This window comes from Carcharodon carcharias, chromosome 13, assembly GCF_017639515.1.
Source record: "Carcharodon carcharias isolate sCarCar2 chromosome 13, sCarCar2.pri, whole genome shotgun sequence".
Lineage (NCBI taxonomy): Eukaryota > Metazoa > Chordata > Chondrichthyes > Lamniformes > Lamnidae > Carcharodon > Carcharodon carcharias.
Genome location: NC_054479.1, coordinates 71,232,699 through 71,257,448, shown reverse-complemented (window position 1 = coordinate 71,257,448; position 24,750 = coordinate 71,232,699). Strand labels below are relative to the sequence as shown.

At 45.0% G+C, this 24,750-nt stretch overlaps 1 protein-coding gene across 1 annotated transcript in view; it reads left to right on the top strand.

Annotated features, from left to right (window-relative positions):
- upb1 (ureidopropionase, beta) overlaps nucleotides 1-24,750 on the top strand; it is a 155,173-nt gene that overhangs the window by 18,241 nt on the left and 112,182 nt on the right. Inside the window, exons 3-4 of the mRNA XM_041203549.1 lie at nucleotides 1,769-1,856; nucleotides 5,217-5,311. Coding sequence (XP_041059483.1) covers nucleotides 1,769-1,856; nucleotides 5,217-5,311 — 183 coding nt within the window. The remainder of the gene's footprint in view (nucleotides 1-1,768; nucleotides 1,857-5,216; nucleotides 5,312-24,750) is intronic.

Here is a 24,750-nt window from a genome sequence, read left to right as displayed (position 1 = left end):
AGGGCAGGAAGGACCTCAGTTTAACATAGAGTCATAGCATCATTACAGCACAGAAGGAGCCTGTTTGCCCATCGAGTCCATGTCAGCTCTCTGGAGAGCAATCCAGTCTGCCCCATTTCCCCACTATTATCACTGTTGTCCTGCAAGTTTCTATCCTTCAAGGGTCAATTCAATTTCCTTTTGAAATCACCTTTCACCGCCCCTATAGATAATGAGTTCTGGGTCATTACCACTCACAGTATTTAAAAAAAAAAGCTTTTCCTCACACATCCTCCCCCTACATCTCTTGCCCAAAACCTTAAATATGTACCCACCTCGTCCTTGTACCATCAGTGAATCGAAGCAGCTTTACTTTGTTGACCTCATCTAAACCTGTCATAATCTTGTACACCTCTATTAAATTTTCCCTCAATCTCCAAGAACTTTTCCAGCTTCTCCAACCTAACCTTGTAACTAAAATCCCCCATCTCTGGAACCATTTTGCTAAATCTCCTCTGCACCTTCTCAAGGACTTTCACATCCTTCCTAAAGTATGGTGACCAGAACTGGACATAGTATTCTAGCTGGGACCTAACCACAGCTTTATAAAGTTTCAGCATAACCTCTCTGCTTTTGTACTCAGTCACCCTATTTATGAAGCCCAAGATTCCATATGCTTTACTAACCACTCTCTCAATTTGTCCAGCCACCTTCAAAGATCTATGCATAGGACAAAAACAAAAATACCTGGAAAATCTCAGCAGGTCCGACAGCATCTGCTGAGAGGGATACAGTTGACGTTTCGAGTCCGTTTGACCCTTCATCAGAACTAAGACATATAGAAATTAGATGAAATATAAGCTGGTAGAAGTGGGTGGGACAGGAGAGCTCAACAGGGGGCCAGTAATAGATGGAGGCCAAGAAGAGACTGCCAAAGGTGTCATAGACAAAGGGTCAAAGGGGTGTTGATGGTGGTGATATTATCTAAAGGATGTGCTAATGGGGACATTAAGGGAAGCAAGCTAGTGGCAGATGGCCCTAGTGCGGGTGGGTTGGAGGGACTCTCAGGACCCCCCTGTCCCTGTACACTGTTTAATATGGGGCCATTAATATATATTGCCTCTCCCTTCATCTCTGGAAAGATGGCATCTACCACAGTGCAGCACTCTCTCAGTACTGTACTACAGCGTTAACCTAGATTATATGTTCAAGATGCTGGAATGGAAATTGAAGCTGTACCCTTCTGTCAGAGCTAGGGGTGCTGTCACTGAGTCAGGGCCGACTCCTAAATGTATGGCTACCCCTTGTTTTCACCAATGGCAACAGGCCATCAGAATCTATCCTCTTCATTGCACACCCCTGACTTCATCTGATAGTGACATTCGCCATTAAAATTCTCAAAACTATTGATCTTTTGATTCTGGGTATTTGGTATTGGATTTTAGTTTATAGAGAGAGAGTGCGAGTGTGCACTGTGTGGGGGAGGGGTGCAATTTCTTTCTGACTAATTAATGACAGCCGTTCGTGAAACCATGGTGCCCCACACAGCTTTGGAACAGTTCTCCCGAGAACATAATATCAATAATGGGGCACTAACCAGAGATTAACATTCTTTTGTCATTTAGAGAATTCTTCTTCACCACCTTTGAACTGTAACAGGTATAAGAGGAATGAATTGGTGGAGCTTCAATCTCCGAGGGTGAAACGATGGCAACTTTTTTAAAGTATATATTTTCCTTAATTGTGCAGACAGTAACTGGGCTGTTTCTCTTTTGTTTTAAATCCTCAGGTTGCAGCAATTCAGAAACGAATTGGAGACATTGTGGAAGTGGCTGCCATGTGTGGTGTGAATATCATATGTCTCCAGGAAGCCTGGAGTAAGTGACCCTGTCTTCATACAAGTGCCCAGTAAAGTATAACATGCAAACCAGTGCTCACCCAACACACACAAGGATTCTCTTGTGCAATTCATTTGCTAGATTTACTTAACATCTGCTTGCCAAATGGTCATTTTCCTGCCAGTCTTCAGTAGCACAGGACTAATCTCAAAACCATCTATGTCAGCTGTGGCTCAGTGGGGATCACACTTGCCTTTGGGTCAGAAGGTTGTAAGTTCAAGTCTCACTTGAGACTAGAATATGTAATCTTGACTGATGCTCCAATGCAGCACTGAGGGAGTGCTGCACTGTAAGAGGTGCTATCTTTCAGATGAGACTGAGGCCCAGTCTGTCCACTCAGATGGCTGTAAATGATTTCATAGCTATTTGAAGAGCAGGCGTGTTCTCCTCAGTCTCCTGGCCAATATCTATCCCTCAAACAACAGATTATCTGGTCATTATCTCATTTTTTTGTGTGAGTTAGAATTGTGTGCAAATTGGCTGCTGTTTTGTTTCTACAACAGTGATCGAAGTATTTCATTGGCTGTAAAATGCTTTGGGACATCATGAGGTCCTGAGATAGTACAAGTCCTGTTCTTTCTGTTCACTCAGTTTGTAATTTTAAAGGGTATTCCTCGATCTGAAGGACACAGCATCCCAGGTGCACATTTCAGTAATAGTGTGCTTGCAAACTGGGATTTTTCTGCTAATACTAGAATTCCACCAGATGCACACTCAAGAGATCCTCCCTCAGGACAGACAGATTATGAAGTCGTTTGTCCCTGTTGACTAGCCATGTTAGATATTCCATCTGTTGACTGTAGTTAGTGTCTGCAGCCCATACTTGTCTCCATGAAGGTGAAGCGCCCCATTCCTTCTTCCCTTGTATTTATAAAACCGCCCCCAAGTGTCACCTTGCCTCTGGTCACATGTTGCTCTATGAGTCAGAAAGTTCAGTAATTTAAACCAAGGGACAACAGTAAATATATAAATGAGCAGAAAATAATTCGCTCAGAAGGGATTAAGATTAACTAATTAGAGGCTACAATGTTAAAGGAATCCAATTGCATTAACAAATCTGGTATACATAAATAATGAGTAATTTAGTATATTAAACTAAGAATATATCTTAAGTAGATAGATTTGATGAAACAGCTGTGACCCATTGGCTGCAATTTCTGTGCTGTGTGGGAATTCCAGGACGCTCCTCGTAACCTGGATAACTCATGTGTAGACAGTGCCTTTAGTTGCTCGAATTCAATCTCAGTGTTTGAGATTGAGGAGTAGCTGGAGTTATTGCGGGGCACATGGGAGGCTGAGAATTTCTTGGAGCGCACTTTCCAGGGGGTGATCATCCTGCAGAGTGTTGAGAAGGATGGTGAGTGGGTGGCCATCAGCAGAGTATAAAGAGGCAGATATAGTTCAGAAATCCTCCTGGAGTGTGGCACTCCAGTTTTCAGTGCAGAATACCAGTGAGGGGAGGTTTAGCACCTGGATGAAGCATTAGAGGGGAAAAATCTGGTGTACACAGAACTGGGAGAGACAAAAAGTACCAGAATAAAAAATAGTTTATAAATAGGAGGGATCAGACAAAGGGGAAATTTAAGACAGTTTAAGATGGGTTTGGAGATCATGTGTGTAAATGCGTGTAGCTTGGTAAACAAGGTTGGGGAGCTGCAGGTATGAGTCACCGATTGGGACTGTGATATAGTAGCAATCATAGGGACTTAGCTCAAAAAAGCAAGATTATGGATTTTATATTACGGCTACAAGTTCAGGAATGATAAGGAAGGGAGAGGGTGTCAGCAGCATTGGTCAAAATAAACCTATATCGCACTGGAGATGATGATGTAGTTGAGGGGTCAAAGAGAGAACCTATTTGGTTAGAATGAAGGAACAATAGAGAAACTATTAAACTGTTAGGTGTATATTTTAGGCCACCAAATTAGTGGGAAAGATATAGAGGAGTAAATTTGCAGACAAATTATAGGAAGGTGTAAGAAATGCAGCATTGTAATAATGGGGGAAGCTTTGATTGTCTTAAAAGATTGAGAAAGTAACAGTGTAAAGGGCAAAAACAAAGGAATTCCTGAAATATGCACAGAAAAACTTTCCTGATCAGTGAGGATGGAGGCTGAGCCGGATCTGGTTCTGGGGAATGAAATGAGGCAAGTGAAGCATGTTTCAATGGGAGAGCATTTGAGGAATAGTGATCATGATCTCATCAGAATCGCAGTGCAGAAGAGCCCTTTCAGCCCATCGAATCTGACCGACACGTGAGAAACCCCTGACCTACCTATCTAATCCCATTTACCAGCACTTGGCCCATAGCCTTGAATGTTATGACATGCCAAGTGCTCATCAGCTTTAGAATAGTTACGGAGGAGGGTACGGTACAGTCAAGGATAAAGGTACTTGATTGGTAGATGGCTAACTTCAGTGAGTTGAAAAGAGATCTGGTCCATGTCCATTTGAATGAAAAATTGGTAGGCAAGACAATCATGGAATAATGGGAGGCTTTTAAACAAGAGATGATTCGGGTACAGAGGTCTCTGAATGACTGAAGATATAGGGCTGGATTTTCACAGAATAGGGGAGATTCCGCAAACCTTAAAATATGGTGGACTGGACCCGATGCCAGGTTTCCTGGCCCCATTCCTGGCACTCCCCAATTTTTTTTGTCAGCACTGGATAAGCGTGGTGCAGAGCACCCTGCATTCCTGTCCCGGCTGGCTCCATGTCATCAGGCATCTCTTAGTCCCTCACAATTTTCATGGAGTCAGGCCAGGTTTGAAAGACTTGTTGTTCACAGTCCCTCAAAGGTGTCATGAACCATAGTCTGAATGAAGAAACCTTTTGAAAGATAAGATCAAAAAGCCTTACCCATGACCCCCCCCTTGCCAACCTATGCCCCTCCATCCATCCCACCATGGTCCTTCACAGCCTCTATGCCAACCAATGGCACTTTCATGCCCATTCAACCATTACTCTAAAGGTGCTATACCAATACAATTTGTTGCCTTTCATGGAGGGAGATTGAAAAGGGAATTGGATAGATAACCTGATGGGGGCCCAATTTATTAGACATTGGGGAAGGAGCAGGAGAACAGGACTAATTGGATAGCTTACCAAAGAATTGTATCATTATGTGATTATGCCAGACTTTGTTTTATGTTTGAATTAGTAAGCCCGCCCCGCGCCCAGCCGAGGCGTCCGCCCGAGGCACCAGCTCTCCCCGCCCTGCCCGAGACCCTGCTCCCCGTGACGCTGACCTATCGCAAGCATCTTTTTGAGCACCCATTTGGAGCAGTGCTGAGTTGTAGTCCTTTGAGTAAATCACTGCAATGTTTCTTTTTGTAGCTATGCCCTTTGCCTTCTGCACCAGAGAAAAGTTGCCATGGACAGAATTTGCTGAACCTGCTGAAGATGGTCCAACGACCCGATTTTGTCAAGAGGTGAGTGGTCTCCCCAAATTACTGAGGACCATTTACATAGTTTTAGGAGGAAAAAATGACCAACTTTCGTTTATATAGCACACTTAATATTAAGACACCTCCAGACGCTTAACAAGAGCAATATCAGTACAAAAGTTTTTGACACTGAGCCACTGAAATAGATACGGGACAGATGACCAAATACTTGTTTGAGGAAGCAGGTTTTTAGGAGCACTTTGAAAAAAGAGATGGGGTTTTAGGGAGGAAATTCAGTGCTTTGGGCCAAAGCAGCTGAAAGCCACCAGTGTAGAGCAAATAAAATCAGGAATGCACAAGAGGCTAGAAGAGAGGAGTGTGATATCTCTGAGGGTTGTGGGGCTGGAGGAGAGTACAGAGATAAGGAGGGGCGAGTCCATGGAGGAATTTGAAAACAAAGATGATGATTTTAAAATTGAGACATTGTTGAATAGAGAGCCATTGAAGCCAGTGAGTGCCGAGGTGATGGGTGGATGAAATTTGGAATGAGGTAAGATACAGGTAGCAGAGTTTTGGATGAGTTCCAGTTTACGTAGAGTGGAAGTTAGGAGGCTGGCCAGAAGTGAATTGGAATAATTAGGTCTAGAGGGAACAAGGACCTGGATGAGGGTTTCAGTAGAAGGTGAGCTGAAACAGAGGCAAAGTCGAGGGATGTGATGGAGATGAAAATAGGCAGTCTTAGTGATGGTGCGGTTATATGGTTGAAAACTCATCTCAGGGTCAATACCACACCTGCATGTGATCTTTCTCAGCTTAAGACAATTGCCAGGGATGGAACCAATGGGCAGGGAATGGAGTTTACTGCGGGGCATCAAACATAATGGCTTTAATCTTCCCAGTATTTTGTTGTTGGTGATGATGATTACATGGTTTTCTTGCTTGGATGCTCTCCATAGGAATTTTGTTGACTTTCTTTTTGACTTGCCAAATAACCGAAGCCTTTTGACCACTGAATATCTTTACAAACATGTCCCATTGTCCAAGATGTGAATTGGAGACTGTGCTGGGTTATTGAATTGGGTGCTGTCATGCTTTGGCACATTTTAGTTGAGCTGAACCTGTGAGTAAATTTGCAAGGTAAGATGACAATGCCTGTGCCACTAAGTTTCTCACTTGCTTGTAAGAATGTTGCTCTACAGTGCCAAGGAGGTAAAATCAGGACAAAAACAAAAATACCTGGAAAAACTCAGCAGGTCTGGCAGCATCTGCGGAGAGGAACACAGTTAACGTTTCGAGTCCAAATGAGCCTTCAACAGAACTAAGTAAAAATAGAAGAGATGTGAAATATAAGCTGTTTAAGGGGTGAGGCTGGGACAAGTAGAGCTGGATAGAGGTACAGTGATAGGTGGAGATAACCAAAAGTGTCACAGATAAAAGGACAAAGAGGTGTTGAAGGTGGTGATATTATCTAAGGAATGTGCTAATTAAGGGTAGAAAGCAGGACGAGCAAGGTACAGATAGCTCTAGTGGGGGTGGGGTGAAGGAATCGAAAAAGGCTAAAAGGTAGAGATAAAACAATGGATGGAAATAAATTTAAAAATAATGGAAATAGGTGGGAAAAGAAAAATCTATATAAATTATTGGAAAAAAAAGTGAGGGGAAACGGAAAGGGGGTGGGGATGGAGGAGAGAGTTCATGATCTAAAATTGTTGAATTCAATATTCAGTCCGGAAGGCTGTAAAGTGCCTAGTTGGAAGATGAGGTGCTGTTCCTCCAGTTTGCGTTGAGCTTCACTGGAACACTGCAGCAGGCCAAGGACGGACATGTGGACATGAGAGCAGGGTGGAGTGTTGAAATGGCAAGCGACAGGGAGGTCTGGGTAATGCTTGTGGACAGACCGAAGGTGTATGCAAAGCGGTCACCCAGTTTGCGTTTGATCTCTCCAATGTAGAGGAAACCGCATTGGGAGCAACGGATGCAGTAGACTAAATTGAGGGAAGTGCAAGTGAAATGCTGCTTCACTTGAAAGGAGTGTTTGGGCCCTTGGAAGGTGAGGAGAGGGGAAGTTAAGGGGCAGGTGTTGCACCTTCTGTGGTTGCATGGGAAGGTGCCGTGGGAGGGGTTTGAGGTGTAGGGGGTGATGGAGGAGTGGACCAGGGTGTCCCGGAGGGAACGATCCCTGCGGAGTGCTGTCGGGGGGTTGAAGGGAAGATGTGTTTGGTGGTGGCAACATGCTGGAGTTGGCAGAAATGGCGGAGGATGTTCCTTTGAATGCGGAAGCTGGTGGGGTGATAAGTGAGGACAAGGGGGACCCTATCATGTTTCTGGGAGGGAGAGGAAGGTGTGAGGGTGGATGCACAGGAGATGGGCCGGACACAGTTGAGGGCCCTGTCAACCCCATGGGTGGAAAACCTTGGTTAAGGAAGAAGGAAGACATGTCAGAGGAACTGTTTTTGAAAGTGGCATCATCAGAACAGATGCGACGGAGGCGAAGGAACCGAGAGAATGGGATGGAGTCCTTACAGGAAGCGGGGTGTGAGGATCTATAGTCGAGGTAGCTGTAGGAGTCGGTAGGCTTGTAATGGTTATTGGTGGACAGTCTGTCACCAGAAATTGAGACAGAGAGGTCAAGGAAGGGAAGTGTCAGAGAAGGACCATGTGAAAGTGATGGAGGGGTGCAAATTGGAAGCAAAATTAATAAATTTTTCTAGGTCCAGACAAGAACATGAAGCAGCACCGAAGTAATCATCGATGTACTGGAGAAAGAGTTGTGGGAGGGGGCCGGAGTAGGACTGGAACAAGGAATGTTCCACATACCCCATAAAGAGACAGGCATAGCTGGGGCCCATGCTGGTACCCATGGCCACACCTTTTATTTGGAGGAAGTGAGAAAAGTTGAAGGAGAAATTGTTCAGTGTGAGAACACATTCAGCCAGACAGAGAGTAGTGGCGGATAGGGATTGTTTGGGCCTCTGTTTGAGGAAGAAGTTAAGGGCCATCAGACCATCCCAGTGGGGGATGGAGGTGTAGAGGGATTGGACGTCCATGGTGAAGAGGAGGCGGTTGGGGCCAGGGAACTGGAAATTGTTGATATGATGTAGGTTGTCAGAGGAATCACGGATGGAGGTGGGAAGGGACTGGACAAGGGGAGAGAGAATAGAGTCAAGATAGCAAGAAATGAGTTCTGTGGAGCAGGGGCAGGCTAACATGATCGGTCTGCCAGGACAGTCCTGTTTGTGGATTTTGGGTTTGTTTTTGTTTTTGTTTTGGATTTCCAGCATCCGCAGTTTTGTGCTTTTATCTTAAGGTAAAATCAGGAGCTGGGAGGACTTTTTTAGTGTAATTTTACATGCACTTTTCTCCCCCTACGGGGAATAGTGGGGAGGTAGTAGAAGGGTTCCTGGGCTGATTATCAGCCTGTTGAACTGCATCATGAACTCTTCTTCTATGGTCAACAAGTCCTGATGTGGACTTTAACCTGGAGCTTCTGACCCGGAGGTAGGAACACTACCAAGACCTGCTGGGGAGACTGAAGGGTTCGAAATGTAAATTTGACATCCAATGGTGTAAATTTGTAACATGACACTTCCTCTGATTTATTGCAGATAATAAATTTCCCATATTATCACTCATGAGAAGTTAGCACAAGATCTCTCCTATTTGTGGCTGTCGTATTGTGTGATTAGTTTTCGTCCATTCTCCAGGTCAGGTTATATTGCAAGCGGAATGCTTACTACACCTGCATGGCTTGGAGTAGCTGGTTTGTGCAGAAGCCTTGAAGACAGCAAAAAGCACTTCAGCACCTGCCACACACTCCCTGCAGAAATCAAAAATTAGCTAAGTTACTGGATCTGTTTCTGGGGAACGAGGTGGGTCAAGTATCAGTTGGGGAGCATTTAGGGAACAGTGATCATTGTATCATAAGGTTTAGATTAGCCGTGGAAAAAGACAAGAAGCAATCTAGAGTAAAAATACTTAATTGGAGGAGGGCTAATTTCATTGATTTGAGAATGGACTTGATAAGAGCGGAATGAAAAAATGGCAGGCAAAACTATTATAAAAAAATGGACTGCCTTTAAAGGGGAGGTGGCTTGGGTATAGTCAAGGTATACCCCCATGGGGGGAAAAGGTAGAGCAAAAAAGACAGATCCCTTGATGACGAAGGAGATTGAGTAAAATGCAGCAGTAAAAGGGTGAATGTGACAGAAACCAGTTTGAAAATACAAGTGAGAACTAGGCTGAATATAGAAAATTCAGAGGCAAAGGAAACAAGAGCCAAAGAGAGAGAATAAGAAGGGACTGGCAGCAAACATAAAGGGGAACCTAAAAGTTTTATTGGCATGTAAATAGCAAAAGGGTAGGAAGAGGAGAGGTGGGGTGGATTAGGGACCAAAAAAGAGATGTATGCAAGGAAACAGAGAGCATGGCTCAGGTACTTAATGTATCATTGCCAAAGAAGAAGTTGCTGTCAAAATCAGATTGAAAGAGGATGTAATTAAGATAGTGAATGGGCTAAAAATTGATAAGGAGGAATTATTAGAAATTCTGGTTATACTTAAAGTTAGTAAGTCACTAGAACAGATTGGTTGCATCCGAGAATCCTGAGGGAGGTAAGGGTGGAAATTGCAGAGGCTTGACCATAATTTTCCAATCCTCCTTAGATATAGGGTAGTGCCAGAGGACTGAAGAATTGCAAATGTTACACCCTTGTTCAAAAGGGGCTGTAAAGCTGTAAAGATAAGCCCAACAAGTACAGGCCAGTCAGTTTCACTTCAGTGGTGGGGAAGCTTCGAGAAACATAGGCCCATAACCTCCAAGCTCCCCGGCGTCCAATTTGGGGGATACCCCTATGATGCACTGGGGAATCCCTGTGGCACATTCCCATGTAAGGGCTTGCATGGCAATTGCCCAGAAGCTGAGCTGGGAGCCATCTGAAAATGCGGTTTAAATTGCAAACTTCAAATGGTTCCGCTGGGGTTATACCAATAATTACTCAGAAACTTTAAAAGAATTAAAACCTCTTCTAACTTCTGGGTACACATTGTGAAGACCCAGACCAGCCCCACAGGACTCCTCCCCGACCTGCCCAAACCCCGACCTCCGATTTTCTCTCCCCTGCCCCCTACCAACAACCTCCAATTTCCCCACCCCCGCCCCCAAAAAAACCTGGAACCCCGGCCTGCCCATTTCCCTGGCCCTTTAAACTTAACATCTTTATGGCTGCAAGTGCTTGAATACGCTGAGCTAGACTTTGCTGTGGCCTGCAGGCATATACTTATTTCTTCTAATTCCTGCGGGCCAGCACTTTCCGACACTTCGGAAGTTACAGCCAAACAATTTGGGAAAAAATTAATAGTCACATGGACAAAAGCGGGTTAATGAAGGAAATACAGCATTGATTGTTGAGGGAAAATTGTGTTTAACTAATTTGATCAAGTTTTTTGAAGAGGTAACATAGGAGGTTGATGCTGTTGATGTGGTGTACGTGGACTCCTAAAAGGCATTTGATAAAGGGCTGCACGACAGACTTGCGAGAAAACTTAAGGCTCATGGAATAAAGGAACAATAGCAGAATGGATAGGAATTTGGCTGAGTGATGGAAAACAGAAAATATTGATAAAAAGTTGTACTTCTGACTGGAGGGAGGGGTTCCCCAGGGGTCAGTACTGGAGCCACTGCTTTTCCTGTTATATATTAACGAGTTAGACTTGGATATACAGGGCACAGTTCCAAAATTTACAGATGACGCAAAACTTGGAAGTGTTGTGAACTGTAAGGAGGATAGTGATATACTTCTGAGAGGATGTAGTCAGGCTGGTGGAATGTGCAGACACGTGGCAGATGAAGTCTAATGCAGAGAAGTGTTAAGTGATAAATTTTGGTAGGAAGAGCAAGGGGAGACAATATAAAATAAGGGAGTGAAAGGAGTGCAGGGAACAGAGAGCTGGGGATAAATGTGCACAAATTGGTGAAGGTGACAGAGCAGATTGAAAAAATGATCAAAGGCATACAGGACCCTGGGCTTTATAAATAGAGGCATAGGCCTAACTTTTTGCACAAGGGACAGGGTCTCCAGCTTATCCATTTGTGCCTGATTCTGGCACCCACCATTTTCACCAGTGGGGGAGGGAGCGGAGGAACAGGGCAGGTTATACATTGTGTGTAGGCAGCTGCACATGTTAAAGTGCAACTGCCTACAGTCAGATCCTATTTTCGCTAGCGGGATGTCCAAAACTCAATTTATGCACTTTGTACCTATCAGGAGAAAATCTAAAATTAGTGGATCTTTGCGGAGGTAGGGGCACCATTTTCGATAGGTACAGGGACACCTTTGGGAGAGGTCAGATGTCCTTTGGGATTGTTAAAAGTAGACATTGGCATGTGTAAAAAGTGGATAAACTCATTGCAACTGTCAAATTGATTGGAACTGTCAAGGGAGCTGTGAAAGCTCATTAGAACTTTAATGCTGTTAAGGGATTTAAATCTCCTGGCCTTTAAATTTAAAAAAAAAAATCTGCAGCAGATTTAAAACAAAACAGCGCTTATTATGTCACTCTGTCTGGCAACATAAGCCTGAGGGCTATTACTATATAAATTGTGCTGCATGATTGATTTCACAACCTATCCTTATCAAAGTGGGATGCCTGTTGGTTCACAGTTTGATTGGCAGCTTCAAGTGCTTATAAAGTCTTTGAAGTGATGGGACTGTGAATACAATTGCATGTTGTTATAACAGATTAAGTGGTTGAAGGAATTTAAATGCAATGAATGGGTTTTTATCAATGAGAGTAATTCATCAGTAGACACTTAGAACTTTATTTTATTTCCCCTCAATATGGGTCCTGAGGTCTGCCCTGGGTGCTACTGGATGAGATGGGGTGGAGTGCATAAGGGCAAAGGGTGGTAGGGGCATGGGTTGGCATGAGTTGGCACTAAGTTAGCACAGGGGCTATAAAGGGCCATATGGGTTGGTGGAGGGCATGAGGTGGCATGGGCTGCATGGATGGGGCATGGGAAGTGTATGTGGGGTGAGGGCCTTTGGTGTTTTAGTGTTATTTTTGCAGTTAGGACAAAGTGTTAGATCACCAAGGGCGGGCTTTCGACTAGCCTGCCTCTGCAACTGGTAACCCCTGTGCTGCCGCTGAATTGTTTTCAGGGTCGGCGGACCTAACTCCTGTTAACACCCATCCCTGTAGAATGAAAATCTGATCGTCTGGGGCTCTTTTTCCTGAACGGGATTTGTGGACCTGGGATTTCTCTCGACCCAGGAATGAAGAGCCATATAGTACAAAGAAAGGAGGTCATGGTGAACCTTGATACGCACTGGTTCAGCCTAAAGTGGAGTGTTGTGTCCAATTCTAGGCATACACTCGGGAAGGATGTGAAGGCTTTAAAGAGGGTGAAGGAAAGATTCATGGGAATAGCTTAAAGGGATGAGAGACTTCAGTTGTATGGCTAGATTAGAAAAGCTGGGACTTGTTTTTGGAGAAGAGAAGGTTGAGAGGAGATTAGATTGAGGTGTTCAAAATCATGAGGGGACTAGGCAGAGTAGATAGGAAGAAACTGTTCCCACTGGTGGAAGGATCGAGAACAAAAGGACACAGATTTAAGGTAATTGGCAAAAGAAGCAACGGCGACATGAGGAAAATTATTTCTACACAGTGAGTGGTTAGGATTTGGAATGCACTGCCTGAGAACATGGTGGAGGCAGGGTCACTTATGGCTTTCAAAATGAAATTGGATGAGTACCTGAAGAAAAAAAAATTACAGGGCTACGCTCAAAAAGTGGGGGTAGTGGGACGAGCTGAATTGCTCTTGCAGAAAGCTGGTGCATGCTCGACAGGCTGAATGGTTCAAGGTAAACGATGAACCCCGGGGAATCCCACTACATATCTTCCTCCAGTCTGAAAAACAACCCTACTCTCTGTTTCCTGCCACTCAGCTATCTTCATATCCATGCTGCCACTGTCCCTTTTATTACACAGGCTTTAACTTTGCTGATGAGCCTGCAATGTGGCACTTTATTAAATGCCTTTTGAAAGTCCACGAACACCACTTCAACCCCATTGCCTTCATCAACCTTCTCGTCCCTCAGTATCATTGGATACATCTCATTTGATCATGGTGACGTTAAGCACAGGCAACCTTTCTAATATCGCCTCTTTATCGATTTTTTAGCCCATCTAGTGTCTCAACCACCTCCTCTTTCACTGTGCCTTTGGCAGCATCTTCTTCCTTGGTGAAGAGAGATGCAAAGTACTCATTTAGTTTCTCAACAATGCCCTCTTCCTCCAATCCCCTTTTTGATCCCCTAATTGAGTCCACTCTTCCTCTTACTACCTTTTTCTGTGCCTGGAGATGTCTTTTGGATTCTCTTTTATGTTGACTGCCAGCCTCTACTCATACTCTTTCTTTGTTTCTCTTTTGTATTTTTATCACTTCCCCTCTGAATTTTCTAAATTCCGCCTGGAATCTGGACTCTATCTTTTTGCCTCCTTAACCTGGCATAGAGCTAACAATAAGGACCAGAGATTGAAATTGGCCTCTCCTGATGTGTCTGGCTCCATGCCACAACACATTCTGTATTTTCCCATTCAAGCTTCATGTTTTGATAGATTTTTAGTGCCAGGTTCTATAACAATTGCATTGGGAACAAACTGTAAGTTAGCAATCAGTTTGCCATTTATGCTTTCCAGTCAATCTTTTCAATCAGTATTTCCATTTATTTCACTCAGTTCAATTCTGTCTGCTCTAATAATGCATTAGGCCATGTCTGCCAGAGAATAGACAGTTGGGGGAGCTCATATGGTTCTTGGAAAGTCTTTTAGCTAATGCACAGAGAGAGATTTTACCTGAGTTGAAATTTTTCATTGCTGAGAAGTAAAGAAACTAGAGCCAACTTGTCAAACATTGAAGACACTGGCTATGTAATTGCAGTTTGTTATGATTTTAGCACATAGAGTGAACTAGGGGGCTTTGATGGAATAAATAATGAGAAACTGTTTCTGCTATCTGGAGGGCTGGTAACCAGGGGGCCCAGATTTAAGAGAATTGGTTTAAAAAAAAGCTGCACAGAGAGGAGGAGAAATGGTTTTACACAGGCAAAATACAGCAGGAAGCCTCAAATCTGAACAAAAAATGCTGCAAATATTCAACAGGTGGGACTTGGATGCTGCCTGACCTACTAAACATTTGCAACATTTTCTGTTATAGACTACCTCTGAGCTGCACAGAAGCATTTCCCCACAGAGAAGGAAATAAGCGAGGAGTGACTGGAAAAATTTAAGGATAAGTCAGCCCAGGCTGCTGTGGACTTACAGCTAGTTAAAGCCCTATTGCTGAAACCTTGTGGGCAAGTTGTTTGAGCAGTGCATCTTACAAATCGCAGAAGCAAGATAGTGGGAGCTAAAAAGAACATTGTTTTTTTTTTGAAAAGGACTTGATTAAAATAACAGATGACATCCTCAAGGAATATCCATCAGCACACTGGCCTGGTGCACATCTCTGGCACTATACCGTAAACAGCACCTGAGACTGCCTTGGCACAAATTCAGCTGTCCTGAGACCTGGCGTATACTTGCAAAATCCTTTTGCGGAGGTCATAAACCAGTTGTAGGTTGAGACGAGATTTGATAGAGAGATTCAAAATCATGAGGGGTCTGGACAGAGTAGATTGGGGGAGACTCTTTCCATTGGTTGAAGGATCGAGAACCAGAGGGCACAGATTTAAGTTGATTGGCAAAAGAAGCAAAGGTGACATGAGGAAAAACGTTTTCACACAACAAGTGGTTAGATCTGGAAAGCACTCCCTGAGAGTGTGGTGGAAGCAGGGTCTATCGAGGCTTTCAAAAGGGAAGTGGATTGTTGCCTGAAAAGAAAGAATATGAAGGGCCAGGAGGAGAAGGCAGGGGATGGCACTCAGTTAATTATTCCTTTAGAGAGCTGGCACAGATATGATGGACTGAATGGCCTCCTGTGCTGTAATCATTCTGTGATTCTAGTTTAGAGAGAAGGGTAAAGCAGGAACCATGCTGAAACAGGTAAAGTATTGGAATAGATTGTGTGACTCAGTGTTATGAAGGTCAGTGGATTGAGGGGGTACATGTTTAGAAGTAGTGATGAATAAATTAAAAATTGTGCATTAGAAAAAGTTCTTTGAGAAACATTTAGAGTAACTTGCCAGGCGAGGTAGTAGACATTGAATCCGGGCCAGGCAAAACAAGTGGAAGAGAATCAAGTCTGATGAGAAAAATGGCCTTTTCTCATTTTTTGACTTTTTGTGATGCTTCTCTTTGTGTTAGAACTCATCAGTGGCTCTAACTCATTTTATTTTTCTGACATTAAAAACCCCTCTCTCACTTTTTCCATCCCAGCTGCAGCCATCAACTTTTAAGAACACCATGTTGTCATCATCCTGATTTGCTTCATTATGCCACCCACTCATCATCTTTGTTGATGCCCCATTCTATTGACCTTGACCACTCCAGTTTTAGAAAAACAAAGTCCACAGTAACATTTGAAAGTGGGTGTATATTTTTCAATCATACATTTCGCCTATTTCTAAAAGATTCTTTGGCCAGTCTCCAAGAAGCATTATTTATTTTTCCCTCTCCCCGGCAGAACACTTTGTGAATTTTGTTCTTAACATCCTGTCTGACATTCTACATCAAAAACCAAAGTGACAACATCAGTTTATGGGAGGCCAGGCAGTCGCGATGTATTTGAAACAGGTCACATTCCATTATTTGGATATCCCCTGATATCTGAGAGGATAACGATTAAAATGTGAACTGAAGTCTGTCCAAATAAAGCAATAATGATAGAAAAATCAGGTTGGCTGCAGCAAAGCCAGAGATGCTATTAATAATGAGGTTTGTTGAGTCCCTTCTGGCAGTTGTGAGATAACCTTGATTTAAGAGAGCTCAGTTTCACAGTAGTGGTATGTTATGTTGAGATGGTTGTGAGGGAATCTTTGGGAGGAATTTTACAGCCTCTCGTGCCTGCGGGATTTTCCAGTCCCATCAAAGTCGATGGACATTTTGTGCCACATTTTGTGGCCCTGCCGCAAGCCCTGCGGCGACGGTTCCTTAAAATTTCCCCCCCTTCTCTTTAAATTTAGTTTGTACTTTTTGAGGCAGACCTGAGCTAAAACAGAAACTGAACTGAAAAGGGAACAGAACAGGTAAAACATAGAAAGAAAACTGACCCTTGCCAATTTCTAAGGAAACAAAAGCAAACTGAAGTTTAGCAGCCAAAACTTCTGTCAAACCGATCCTGATTGAAAGATATAAAAGGACACAGATTGGTCCGAGCTGGGCAATACTAGTTGATGAGTCCGGTGGTGCAGTACAGGCAAATTGAATATGCCAGAGTCCAGATCAAAAAGCTGAGAGTAAGTTGCTGGTTCTGTTAAGAGAAGGTAACATTGGTGGGTCAACCACATTGAGACAGACATGAGCGGCTTCTGGAGACATGCCCAATTTTATGGTGGAGTCCATGCCCATGGAACTCTGGTTGGTTGTGCATTTCTGTCAGCTGGGGATCCATCCAACTAGCCCCTAGTAGGCGAGGAGCTTAAATTTTTCATGAGGAAGACAGTTTGAAGGACTTTGACCGAGCTGATCACCAAAATCCAAGTGGACTGCTAGCCAATTTGTAAGATCTATCTTAAGTTGTAGCTGCCATTTAAGGTGCAATTTATTGTTTATATTTGACCACAATTTGCCTGTTAATTCATGTTTAATACATATTAATTCTGGATGTTAACATATAGGATAGATAGTATTTAGTGTTTGCTTTGTTAACTCTTGTACAGTAAAATCTTTGTTTTAAATTGTGGAATCTGGTGGCTTTATTATTTTAGTAAATAACTGGGATTTTGGATTTCGTCTGTTATTTTAAAAAAAAGGTTACTGGTCTCGACCAAGATCATAACAAGATGCTCTTATATTTAGTGAAATCGGTGAAAAGTGGGTACAGATTTTATACAACAACTTGTTTTATATAGCGTTTTTAATGTAATAAAATATCCCAAGGCATTATAAAGCAACATTGGACACTGAGGCGCAAATGGTGACATTAGGTCAGCTGGACTAAAGTTTGATCAAAGAGGTAAGTCTTAACAAGCATCTGTAAGGTGAAAAGAGAGGCGGAGAGATGGTAGGGAGGGAATTCCAGAGCTTATGACCCAGGCAGCTGAAGGCACAACCACCAATGGAGGAGCGATTAAAATCAGTGATGCTCAAGAGGCCAGAATCAGCAGAGGGTAATGGGGCTGGAGGAGATTACAGAGATAGGAAAGGGCAAGAGCATGGAGAGATTTGAAAACAAGGAGGAGAATTTTAAAATCGAGGCATTGCTTGACCAGGAGCCCATCTAGGTCAGCAAGCGCAGTGATGTTGGGTGAATGGAGACTTGGTGCAAGTAAGGACTCGGGCAGTAGAACATTGGACGATCTGGAGTTCTGGAAAAATAAGAACGGATTTGACAACAAATTCAAGGGCCTGAATTTTGTGCACGTTGTGCATGTGCTATCAGTGGGCCTGGAAGTGGCTGCGATTGCTGCTTCCACCCACGATCATCAGAAGAACATGATTTCATGCGGGCTGGCCAATTAAGAGCCTGCCAGTGTAAAACACGCCCCCATATTAGGGAAGGCCGCAAGCAGGGGCGGGGGCTTGACGCACAGCTGGTCCAATGGAGACATGAAGGGGTGTTTTTAAACAGCTGAAGCAGCACCCTGGAGGCTGCCAGGAGTTCCATAGAAGGCACAGGGTGTTGTCTAAATATAAGCTGAAGGTATGGCATCAGCATCTGCTCAATGCGGAGGGCAATGCAGGTGGGCACTCTACCCCCGCTTCTCAGACAAGTGCCTGTGCATTTTTATGGACGCAGAGTGTGCCAGGCAGGACATCCTGGATGCCGCAGACTGGCAAGAGGAGGTCACATCAAACAAAGGCCTGGGCTGAGGTGGCAGTTCAGGTCAACAGGCATGATATGGTGCACCGCAGTTGGATTTGGTCTCGAAAAAGGTTTAATAATCTTCTGCACTTGGGAAGGGTGAGTACCAATTTGGCATGTAGAAAATTCTTAAAGGGTGGTGCTCAGGGGTGTGAGATTCAGAGTAGCAGAATGCACATATACCTCTGCTTACTGAGGCTGGAGATCAGACTGGTAGCCCTGGCTGAATAGGAGGATCAGGTGTACAAAAATGACAAGCACTTCAACCTGCATCCCAGGGCTTGGGGGCGAGCCTAGTATGGTGTTACAGGTATAGGGTGGACTAATGAATGGTCCTTTGCCCATACAGAAGAAGAGAAACCACAATGCCGCCGAGTGCACAAGAACGAGCGCATACCAATGTCATCAGGTCACGGAGAGGCAGACATCACGGAGGAAGGTAGAGTCCAGCAGACAGATGCGGGACAGGCGGAGACTGGAAACAATGTAGGGTCCTCTCATCTCAAACAATAACTTCTAATCAAGAGTCCCCACTGATCCAGCAATGGATGGAACCATGGTGCTGCTGTCCATAGTCGCACCAAGCCGCCAACCATGCACATTGACTATGTGACGATTGATACCACTGACATATTGTCTTCCTCCCTCAGACACGCCTTCCTCCAGAGGCACCCGGGACACCCAGGACCCTCAATTGATGCTGGAAGAGGAGCCATACACAGATCCACCCGCACAGGCACCAGTTCAAATACAAGCATGTCAGTGGGCTATCGTTCATCGGCTCAGATGGTTGTGCACTGTGGGGAGGTCATGGCACACTGGTATGAGGAGCTTGCAGAAGCAGAGAGTGCACGGAGCACCAGATGTTGGAGGACTGCTGGAGACCAAGATGATGCTGAGTCCAAGGCAGATGACGAGCCTCTGGAGTCGTCCATCAGGCGGCAAAAGCTGGATGTCCGGCAGGATGGGCGGGAAGATCTGGCAGAGATTCCGGAGGGTCTGCATGGCATGGCCTCTGTCATGCAGGAGTCCTCGAGGAGCTTGAGCACTGTGTTGACCCTCAGCACCAAGCGCACAGCCTCCCCCATTGAGAGAGTGGTGACTCTCATGGAAAGGCAGCTCCAGCAACAGAATCGGGGGTTTCTGGGGTAGCACTCGGAGCTGCAAGCCCTTACTCCTCAGGGGGTCACTGCCAGTGTGAGAGATGGATGAGGCACCTAGTCACTCTGCCATCAATGGTGAACAGGGAGGTATAGACATTCCTCATGCAGGCAGATGAGCTGCCTATGGACTCCTGTCATGGCACTGGCCATGGCATCTTCTGAGGCTGTGATAATGAGGAATGCCCAGCTGTTGTGACTCACTAGGGATAGTGTGCTGCAGTATCAAGCCCCACTGTTCCCTGCAACAACTATGAAAAAGTTTGATCAACCCACCTAACTGTTTAATTTAGGTTAACAGAATACGAGCACCAGGTTTGTAAATAACTGTTTATTGAACAAATTGTCTTTAGCCAGTGGCAAAAGAAAGAAATATGAACTGCTAATTTCTAACTCTTTAACTAAACGCTGCCCCTTCTTAAATCCCTATACACACCATACAAGACACACAAAACATGGATTTTAAGGGTGGGATAAAACAGTTCAATAGCACCATTTCCAGAGTACAGGATTCGATGGGTTGATTTTGATTGATGTCTTCCAAATTCCTTTTAGTTCTTTGTTGATGACACAAGGTGGTCTTCCAGTGCTTTCACTGGTTGAGCACTTGCCTTTTAATGTCTCTACCAGTGATTTTCCCCTTTGCCTTTTGACAGGGGTTTTCAGAGAGGGAGCAGGTTATAAGATATGAAGAGAAAAAGTCAGTTAGCTATTATTGTAGAATTACTGGAATCTGACACACACAGGAGTAAGAGGTTTTAGGTCTTTTTCCTTTCAGGCTAGGAGCTATTCTGCTGCGCTGCTTTCTCACAAACCCTGGTCACCTGGTCAGGAGCCAATTAAAACATTGTTGCCAGGCAGTTCCCCATTAGATCAGACTCCTTCTTGGCACCATCCTGTCTTTCATGGCACATTCTGTTCCATGAACTGCAGCATTGTATATATCCCTCACACTGTTCCAGTAGACATGTCCTTCAAACTGCAACCATTGTAATTTTAACCCACAGTCCAACAGAAATAAAAAGATATGTTCTTTACACCTGCCATGTCACTGGTCGCAGCCTCCCAGGCGGAGCTTGTTCAGGCCCCACTGGCCAGAGGACAACCGTCAAGGTAATCAGGGCCGACACAACAGCAGAATCAGCAATCTGCCTCCAATGGCACTGCTGGGGGTGGGGGGATGGGATGGGCACCAATACGTAGCACTCGTAAGTTAGGTTTAAGGCTCCATGAGCACAGGATGGCGTTTTCACAGGTGATGTGTTCCTTTCATCGGTGCTCTGTATTGTTTTTGTGTGAGTTTGGAAACCCATGTTGTGTTTTTTTCTTGTATGTAACTCCGGTAAAGATATAAATGAAGGTTTTGTTGGCAATGCCCTAAGTGCCCCTCATGTTTTCCTTAGGTGCAGCCTCATCAGTGCCTTATGATGGATGACAGGGGCAGCAAACTTAATTCCAGAGGTTGTGAGGTGACACTGGAGTCATGGCATTGCCTCCTCAGAAATGTGTGTGACGGAGGCAGGGCCTTTGCAATGTGCTGGAAGCCCTGCCTTGGCAGCCTAGCTGAAAGAGCATTGAATCAAGGCCTCCCAGGTGCCTCTGCCACCCTGAATGTTCATCAAGTCTGCCCCCTCATCCTCAACCTGTGCCTGTCCAGGCTTCTCATCAAATCCGTCTGCAGAGTCTTCCTCTGAGGCATGTGGAGCTGCCTCGGTATCCTTGTCCTCGATTGGGTCCCCCCTTGCCAGTGCCAGATTATGCAGAGCACAGCAGACCATGACAATGAGCGGCACGTACTCTGGAGGATATTGGAGGGATCTCCGGAATGGCCCAGGCTGCAGAACTTCATCTTTAGTAGCCCTATTGTCCTCCCACCCACCACCCTTGTAGAGGTATAACTCTGATTCTACCTCTCTTCCCCCTCTGTCCTTGGGTATCGGAGAGATGTCATGAGCCACCTTTTCAACAGATCCTCTTTGTCACCCAGCAGCCAACCATCCGGCCAAGCTCGAGCCATGAGCACCCTTGGCAACTGGGAGTGTCACGGGATGTATGCTGCCAGGGTACCTTGCACAGACTTGCAGAATCTGTGGTTGCAGACTATCTGCATGTTCATCCAGTGGTAACCCTGCCTATTCACAAAGGCATCTGGCTGATCCATTGGTGCCTTGATGGCCACATGAGTGCAGCCTATGGCACCCTGGATATGGGAAGCCGAGCAATAGCTGCAAAGCCTCTGGCTCACCCAGCCTGGGTGGTTTGATCTGTCTGGTAATGAATGAATGTGAGGACCCGTCTGAACAGAGCATCAGTGACGGGCCTGACACAGCTATGGATGGCTGATTGGGAAACACTCCACACAGATCCCCCGCTGACCCCTGGAAAGGTCCGGAAGCATAAAATTGAGGGTTATGGTGACCTTCAAAGCCACTGGCACAGAATGCTCACCCACACTGTTGGAGGTGACCTCCGGACCAATCATCTGGTATATTGACATCAAGGTGTCTTTAGAGAGGCGGAGCCTCCTGTGGCACTGGACCTCGGACATGTTAAGGTAGTTGGATTGCTGTCTACGTTCAGGACAATAGCATCTTGTGCAGTCCCATCCACCCTGCTCCCCCTGCTGGCTCTGTACCCCTGTGCCAACTCCTCTCTTCCCCTCCCCCCCACAGGTCTCCTCCTGCGATGCTCCTTGCGGACACCTGGCCTCCTCTCCCTTCTGCCCATCTCTTTCTCGTCAGAGGAGGTCCCCAGTGGAGTACACAGTCGCCACCAGCTGAGATGCAGTTGGCCATGTCCCGTGCACTGAAGGCTGCATTCAGCAGAAATGCTCCAAGAGAGTTGACAAAACAAAAGAGCTCTCAAGACAAAGCTAACAAAACCGAAATCTCAGCAAACTAGCAGCAGCAAACTCTCACCTGAACTCCTAGCAACTCACACAGGCAATGCTCCTGCCACCTTTTATCCCACCCTTGGATGTGGAAAGTAAAAAAACCTGTTGGCTGCCTGCCTGTGTTGCCCGTGCGACGAATGCAAAATCTCACAGGCAATGTAAAATTTAATGCAGTTGAACTTTTAATTGCTTTAAGTGGCTGATTAATTATAGGGGGGTGCACTTGTAGTCCCGCGCACGCCCACCAACCGAATTATTGCACAAGTGTACGTTGACGTTGGGACATGTGCCCAACATCGTCTTGCAATTTTTTACACTCTTCTGGGTCGGGCGCACATCTACTAGCGCATAAAATTCTGGCCAAGGACTTTGACGTGGAAAGGGAGGTTGGAGATGGGGTGTTGGTTTGTAAGTATTGTGAGGTCTAGGATTTTTTTGGAGGGAAAGGGGTGATGGCAATTTTGAAGGAGAGAGGGATAATGCCTGAAGAGAGAGCCATTTACAATATCACATAACATGGGGACCAGGAGGGGAAATGAGGTGGTCAGCAATGGGAATAAGATTGAGGAAACAAGAGGTGGGTCTCATGGATAAGATGAGCTTGGAGGATGAGGGGAGATAGGAGAGAAAATAGAGAGAGATGCAAATTTAGGGCCATGATGGGGACAGCTTTAGTGGAAGGTTTGGTCAGGTGGGCTAGTGAAAGGGGGGCCGTGGCAGAAACACCTTGATCGGATTGCCTCAAACTTGGTGACAGTGAGGCTTATGAACTCCTCCCACTTATTGTTGGAGGTGAAGGTGGAGGAGATGGGGAGAGAGGTTTAAGAAGATGGCTTGCAGCAGCAAAAAGAAGCTCGGGATGGTTGTCTTTCCATTCTGGGATGATTCTGCAATAGTGAGCAATTTTGGCAGATGAGCATAGGACCTGGTAGTGCTTTATGTGGTCGAGCCAGACTAGGCGTTGGATGTCTAAATCAATTGTCCACGAAACCCATTTAATTCTGTGTCCCTTGGACTTGAGGGTATGGAGAGGAAGGTCATGCCTGAGGAACAGCCAGGGTGACAGGTAATGGTTTTCTTGGGGACCAGGGCTTTGAAGGTGGAGGTGAGGTACTGTTATGATTCTGAACCTGACCCTTAAGTTTTTGGTAAGATCCAGTTAGGGACCAATAACTTGTTGCTTAAAGTAGGCAAAGTTTGAAATTCAAACCTGGATATTGTCCAGGTCTTGCTGCATTTGAACATGGACTGTTTCAGTATCTGAGGAGTTATGAATGGTGCAGAGCATTGTGCAATCATCAGCGAACATCCGCACTTCTGACCTTATAATGGAAGGTCATTGATGAAGCAGCTGAAGATAGTTTGGCCTAGCACAGTATCCTGAGGAACTTCTTTGGTGATGTCCTGGAGCTGAGATGACTGATCTCCAACAACCACAACCATCTTTCTTTGTGCTGGGTATGACTCCAACCAGTGGAGAGTTTTCCCCCTGATTCCCATTGACCTCAGTTTTGCTAGGGCTCCTTAATGCCACACTCGGTCAAATGCTGCCTTGATGTCAAGGGCAATCACTCTCACCTCACATCGGGAGTTCAGCTCTTTTGCCCATGTTTGAACCAAGACTGTAATGAGGTCAGAAGACCCTGGTGGAACCCAAAAAGGGTGTCATAGAGCAGGTTATTGCTGAGTAAGTGCTGCTTAATAGCATTGCTGACAACCCTTTCCATTACTTTACTGATGATCGAGAGTAGACTGATGGGGCAGTAAATGGCCAGGTTGGAATTGTCCTGCTTTTTGTGTACAGGACATACCTGGGCAATTTTCCACATTACCAGGTAGATGCCAGTCTTGTAGCTGTACTGAGCCACTGGGGTTTACGAAACATAAGCTGCTGACAGTAATGAGGGAAGGAATGAGACAGGGAGAAAGGGAAGGATAATTCCTTTTAATGGCTTTTCTTCAGCCATTGGAAAAATGATAAAGCTATTCATTGTGAAAAATGGGCAAAAGGGGGTTGATTTTCAACTTGCTGTCTGGGAGTTAAACCAGTGCTACGCATCAGCTCTTGTCATAGAAACCTCCTGATTTTGATCACTACTTGAAGTGATCATCAGTTACATTCTGTAAAAGATGGCCAGTCCACAGTAACTGCTTTACATCCAAGTAGTACAGTGAAAATCTATCCTGTGGTTTCTACCACAAGATTATTCTCAATTTCTAGAGTGGTTTCAGAATCTGATGCTGATATAAATTCTGTCCCTGTCTAATATCAGAGTTATACATTTTTGAGAGAGGAAAACACATGCTCGAAGGAGAAGGAGAGAGCACAAGTCTCTGGAAAAGTATTTGAAGTGAAAACAAAGCCAGTGCTTTGTGTGGCAGCTCACTGGAGAACTTCCAGAGACTGTAATCCAATGTGACTATCATGTCCCAGTGTGGGAGCCAGCTAAAAGGGTGCTTGGCACCTCTAT